The 5,862-nt window shown below is 42.2% G+C and overlaps 1 protein-coding gene across 1 annotated transcript in view; it reads left to right on the top strand.

Annotated features, from left to right (window-relative positions):
* Positions 1-1,336: 1,336 nt before the first annotated feature.
* Positions 1,337-5,862, top strand: part of STX12 (syntaxin 12) — a 9,409-nt gene continuing 4,883 nt past the window's right edge. The window contains exons 1-4 of the mRNA XM_008943094.1: positions 1,337-1,398; positions 2,906-3,005; positions 4,856-4,993; positions 5,848-5,858. Of these exons, the coding sequence (XP_008941342.1) occupies positions 1,349-1,398; positions 2,906-3,005; positions 4,856-4,993; positions 5,848-5,858 (299 nt within the window). The 5' untranslated portion in view covers positions 1,337-1,348. The remainder of the gene's footprint in view (positions 1,399-2,905; positions 3,006-4,855; positions 4,994-5,847; positions 5,859-5,862) is intronic.

Genomic DNA, 5,862 nt, shown 5'->3' on the forward strand with positions numbered 1-5,862 from the left:
TATGTTCAGCCGAGTGCATGAGGAGTGCTAGACAACTCATCCTCACTGTAGGAGCTAATTAAGTCAGGGAGAGTACTCTTGCTGGATGCAAAGCTAGAATACCTGCCTGAGCACTGCCCACATCCTGTTGCAGCCTTAGCTGAGCTGCCCTGGGACAGCACTTTAAAACAAGTGGTCACTGGAGGAATCTGACGTTTCTTCAGCAGCACATTTAGCCAGAGGAAGTGCCTCACTCCAGGCTGAAAGCAGAGATTGCACCAGCAGGATGTCGCTGAATTGGAAGTAGCTTAAACTGGTGGAATATTTCCCCTCAGTCCAGCTGCCTATAGAACCGTGCTGAGCTGATCCTTCTTGGGCTTGCCTCTCTCAGTGCTTGATGGCATAGTGCACAATTTTGTGACCGATTTGAGCCAGTCATACTTTGTACTGCTTGTCCTGAGTGGTACACCCAGCACCTTTAGTGATGCTAACGTGGTGCAGCTGCAGAATGAAGAGGAAAGCTTGTTGGTCTGTCAACAGAATAACTGCCGAAGGTCGAGGAGGTGGGGAGGGAAGACAGTGTGTGCATTTTGCAGGGTGGGTTAACAGTTTGATGTGATTCATTGTGTGGTTACATGATCAGCAGTGTCTACACAAGGAAAATGCACAAGGAAAACCCCAGATTGTGGAGAAAGAGTGAAAGAGAGAAAGAGGACTAGAATATCTCTTCTTGCTGCATGATTTCAAACTGGTGCACGCTAGCTGTGAAGTACACCATTGCTATCTGCTGTTCTTGAACAGAGAGTTTGTGCCAGGATTGTGAAAGGTTTGGGCTACCATGAGTAGAAAAATTCAGATTTAAAAATTTTTTCAACTTACAGCCGCCCTTGGCTTTTTCTTCTTCTTTTTTTTTTTTAACAGAGCATTAATAATTTAAGTAAACTTTAGAGTAAGTAAAAGTAGTGAGGGACATAGTAAAGCTGTTCTGCAGCAGTGATAGGCTAAGATACAGAAATAGCAAGGCTGGTAGAAACCAACAGCTATGTTAGTTGGTCTAGAAAGGCTGAGGAAGAGGAGTAGCACAAGCTTTTAGCTCCACAGACGTGTCTTCAAGGTATGTATGCCTTGCTGTCGCTTCCTTACCTGCAGCTTACTCTGTTGGGCTGTCTAAATGGGGATTCTAAAATACACTTTACATTTAAAGCAAAGAATGTAAGTGTGGTCTTACCAACTTAAGTTAAAAATTGAGAGAAATCCTCTGGGGAAAGGTAGAAGAACACGTTCAAGAAAGGAATAAAATACACCAGGACTTGTCTTACTGATTCATCTTGTGGTCTCTTTATTTTCAGCTGCTCAGATAAAGAATTTGATGAGCCAGCTGGGAACCAAGCAGGATTCCAGCAAGCTTCAGGAGAACTTGTAAGTATGAAATGAACTAACACTTGTGTAGGTTCTCTTTCATTTCTGTCTGTATTCTTAGAGGAACTGAGTCACTTGCTTTGAGGAGATGCTTTATTAAATAAATTTAATACATTCCTACAAACCAAAACTGACTAGCTGCATTGAGCAGTTTACTGGCCAACAATCAGTGATCCTGTATGGCAGCTAGAATGTCACAGGTAATTTCAGAAGAACAACATGCTGATGGAGGACAGTATAGAATACATTTAAACAGGCATAGTCCAAACTGACTCCTAGGGAGTCCACAGGGAGTCTGTGTCTCTCTGAATCTTTTGCAAACTTGTAAAGCATAAATAGCAGGTTATGAGAAGAATAATTTCTGGAGTCATAAAAGAAACTCGAAAGTAAGTTCTTCCATTATCTCATCATGTGACTACTGTGAATCTCTGAATATGCAGCTTCACCATTTTTTATAATAGCTGATTTTTTGATAAGTTCATAAATTGTGTTTATAGCCCCATATGCTGCATTTGGAGGATGAGATCAGAGCCTAGTTGCGGGAGAAAGGAATTGGTTTGCTTGAGCTGCTCAGCTGACTTGACCTGTGTTTAATCAGTAGATTAAAGAACTAATCACTCGTGACCAAAGAAATGTCATTCTATGTCATTTCACTGTAGAAACAGCCCTCCTCTTTATGGTGGGAGTGGTTGCACTCCACAAATTGTCAGCTGCCCTGCAGATGCAATACAGAAACGCAGGGGTGGTTTATTCAGCTCCCATATTGCAGGTCAGCATATCCAGGAACTGAATGCTTTCATCTGTGTACCTGCTGGGCTGCATGGGCAACGTTCCCTTCAGTGCCATGTAGCCACTGAATGCCAAGAAACTTGGTTCTTGATTTAGCATTTTTGTCCATATGGCTGCAGAACAAAACTCGTGGCTCTGTTCTCTGTGAGGCATTGGCATTCTGTCTGATGAACTGCATCTCTGATGTGCAAGGTCATGTCTTTGCACTCAGTTTGATACAGCCTGGATCACTCCTCTCTCTCACCATTCATTTTCAGAAAAATGTAAGAGTTTAATATCTCTGAGTGTCTGTACCTTTATCAAATGTACATTTAACCAATGGAGTTGGAAGTTGTCAAGTGAACAGTTAGTTACCAATTGGTATTCCAAGGAATTCACCCTAAAAGAGTGTGTTCACTGAATAAAGTTCTCCCTCTTGAATTTCTCTCTCTTATGCCATTGGAGAAAAAAAATCTTTTAAAAACTACTCAATTATACTAGTTGGCAGGGAGCACAGAACATGTTTGAATCTTTTTTTTAAAACGTAGTCCAGAGTCAAGTAGATGGTAGAAGCTAAAAGTATCTCTCTGTTCCATTAGGGTGAAAAAAACCCCCAAAACACCAGTATAAAGATGTGTGATCTCAGAACCCCTACCTCGTCATTATTTTGGAAACTGAAGTGCTCAGAGACTGCTTTTTAGGTAGAAGGTTGTATAACTGCTTCTGAACTTTGTTTCAGACAACAGCTACAGCACTCTGCAAACCGCCTGGCCAAGGAGACCAATGAGTATCTGAAGGAGTTGGGGTCTCTGCCACTCCCTCTGTCTGCTTCTGAACAGGTGGGCACACAGAATTTGTCTGGACCTGTTTTTAAATCACTCATTCAATGAAACCACAGCCTCACAAAGCTTGAACTGACAGAGCTGAAGAGCCAGCAGCCTTTTGCAATGAAGAATGCTGTTGAAGTGGGGAAACACATTGAACTGGCTGTGTCCTGGCTGCTTATATGACACTGGGAGAACAGTGTTTCCCTGTGGCAAATACACATAAACTTTACTGCGTGAGAATAAGAAGCCCTGAACGTCTGGGTAGAGCTGAGTATGCAATTCTACTTTTCTGAATAAATAATCCTTCTTTAATAATAGTCTTTCTAATAGTAATCTCTTTGTTAATAATATTTTTTTAAAAGTTCCTGTTTACCAATTGCCAGGTGATGTGAGGCAGTGTTTTAGGATAAGAACTCACAGCAAACTGCATGTCAGAACAAAAAGCTTTCCCTTGGATGTGATTTAGGGGGTGGAGGGGAAGCTGACTTACCTTGCTCATACCTGAGTAAAGCAAAATAGCCCTTTGAGTTCCCCTTCCTTGTGGGACAGGGAAGGAACAGTCCTCTGTGGCTGGCGTTGTCTTGCTCCACTTTAAGTCACTGCCACAATACTGATGGATCTGCTTTGATGATACTGTTGTGGGATGATCTGTGGATATGGGTCAGCAGATGTTGTCTTAGTCTAATTCTGTATTTAAAGGTTTAAATGCCAGCTGTAAGCATGGCCATGTTTTGCCTGTTGGTTCAGCAAATATTTTTCAGTCATCCTCCCTCTGGTGAAACAAATCCTGTCGTGTGCATCCCACAGAATGCAGGGGTGACTTTTGAAGCCTAGGGAAGCCTCTTGGAACAGTCCAGTCCAAACCTGCAGGAGCTCACATCAACATGCTGAGGATCTCCTCTGGCAGAAGGGTTACTGCTTCCAGCCAGCTCAGATGGAAGCTGCAGTGTAATGTGGTGCTGCTGTAGTGGTTTATTATAGACAAAATTAATGGAAAACATTTATTTCTGTGAAATGGCTGTTGAATTGATCCAGACTTGTTGAAGGACAGCATTACTGTAAAGCCTGCAATCTATGACAGCTTTAGGGAATCTCTCTGACAGAAATCAGAAGAACTGACCAGAGTATTGAGCATCCTTGGGATGAGCTTCTTCACAGCTTCTCGTTTGCCACAAGTGGGGTGTCACAACACCTGAAGGACATGTTCTGTGGAGGCTAAAAAAGTTGGTGCTGTAAAATGAAGATGAAAAGGAATATTAAAACTACTGTATTTGGAGAAAAGATAAACTGAAATTGTTATCAGGACTGAGGATATTCTCTGATCAAGTATCAGCAGGCTTGTCATGTGGCACAGCTGGGAGAGACAGCCTGGGAAACTGGGATGATGGGTGGTGTTAGTTCTGGAAACATAGGGCTTCCTATATTTATAAGAAAGGTAAGGGCATTGTCTTATCAGGACAAGAGAAAGTTAATTACTACCAGGTTGGCTAAGTAGAGAAATGCAGGGTGAAGGCCTTATTGGTATCAAAAAGGCTCATAATTAAGTGTGGTAGATTACTGGAATGTGATTTGAATAAAAGTAATAGTGTTGAAGACCTCTCTAATTCAGACTTAAAGCTAGATTTAAATGAGTGGACCTTATTACAAAAAACTGTTCTGCAGGAGGCAAGGGGTAGAGCATTTGGTACAAGGAATAAAAATATTTTTGCTCTTTCCAGTGCCCCGGAATGCTGGAACCAAAAGATGACTTGACTGCCAGCATTCAGTGTTGTTACTGTGATGGGAACGGGGTGTTTGAGTCTGACAGTTCTGTTATCATGAATGGGAATCTCTCAACACTTGGTTGTGTTTCAATTCTCCAGCGCCAGCAGAGGCTTCAGAAAGAACGTTTAATGAATGACTTCTCCACGGCCTTAAACAACTTCCAGGCAGTGCAGAGGCGAGTGTCAGAGAAGGAAAAAGAGACCGTAGCAAGGGCAAGAGCTGGCTCCCGTATCTCTGTAAGTATTTAGAGGAGTTTTGTATTAATACAGTGAACTACAAGTCCTTTGAGACATCTTGTACTTGCCTGTCAACTTCATACCTGTCTGCTGACACGTTGCTGAGTGCAGATGAGGCCTCAGTGCATTCATTTTGTCATTCAGATGTTGTTAGTAGGCACTCATCTCAGCATGACTGTTAGTAGAGGAGGGAAGGAAGCAATCCTGGCAGCTGGAAATGCTGTGGAGGATTAGATGAGGAGGTCAAAGTATAGTTCATAGCAAAGTATTGCAGGCTGCTCTTTGCTTGACATCAACCCTAGAGTGAAATTTAAGAGATGAGCTGGAAGCTTACCACACCTTGAATCACATATAAAATCTCACACTATGTTTCTGTATTTTCTTATAGCTCCTATATCTCCAATGTTCATTCAAACCTTCTCCCTATTATATTTTGACAAACTCCTAATAAAAAGGCCAATGAAAGCATTTGTTTTCCCCTTGCCTTGGGACTTGGTGTTATATATGCATTCTTCATTTCGACAAGGGAATGGATTTATCCCCTGGATTACGCTCTAAACTTTGTGCTGCCTGTTGAGGAAGGAGGGGATGGTGACACTGCTCTGAGGAAGTGGAGTAGCTGCTGTTGGTTGTCCAGTTGCCTCTGAGTGGCAGAGGCGATCTGAATCTAAAAATTACATCTGAAGATTAATCTACATCTAAATTAACCTAATTTAAATCTGAAAGTTGTAATGACAGTGGTGTTCTCAAAGACCTCTCTGGACAGCATGTGCCTTTGTCTTCAAGATATTGCTGTTGATTTTGCAAGTCATCCTGGTGGTCTGCAAGACTCATAGCTCAGTTATCTCTTCCAGGCTGATGAGCGGTGC

The sequence above is a fragment of the Merops nubicus genome, unplaced genomic scaffold, assembly GCF_000691845.1.
Source record: "Merops nubicus isolate BGI_N331 unplaced genomic scaffold, ASM69184v1 scaffold22906, whole genome shotgun sequence".
NCBI classification, from domain to species: Eukaryota; Metazoa; Chordata; class Aves; order Coraciiformes; family Meropidae; genus Merops; species Merops nubicus.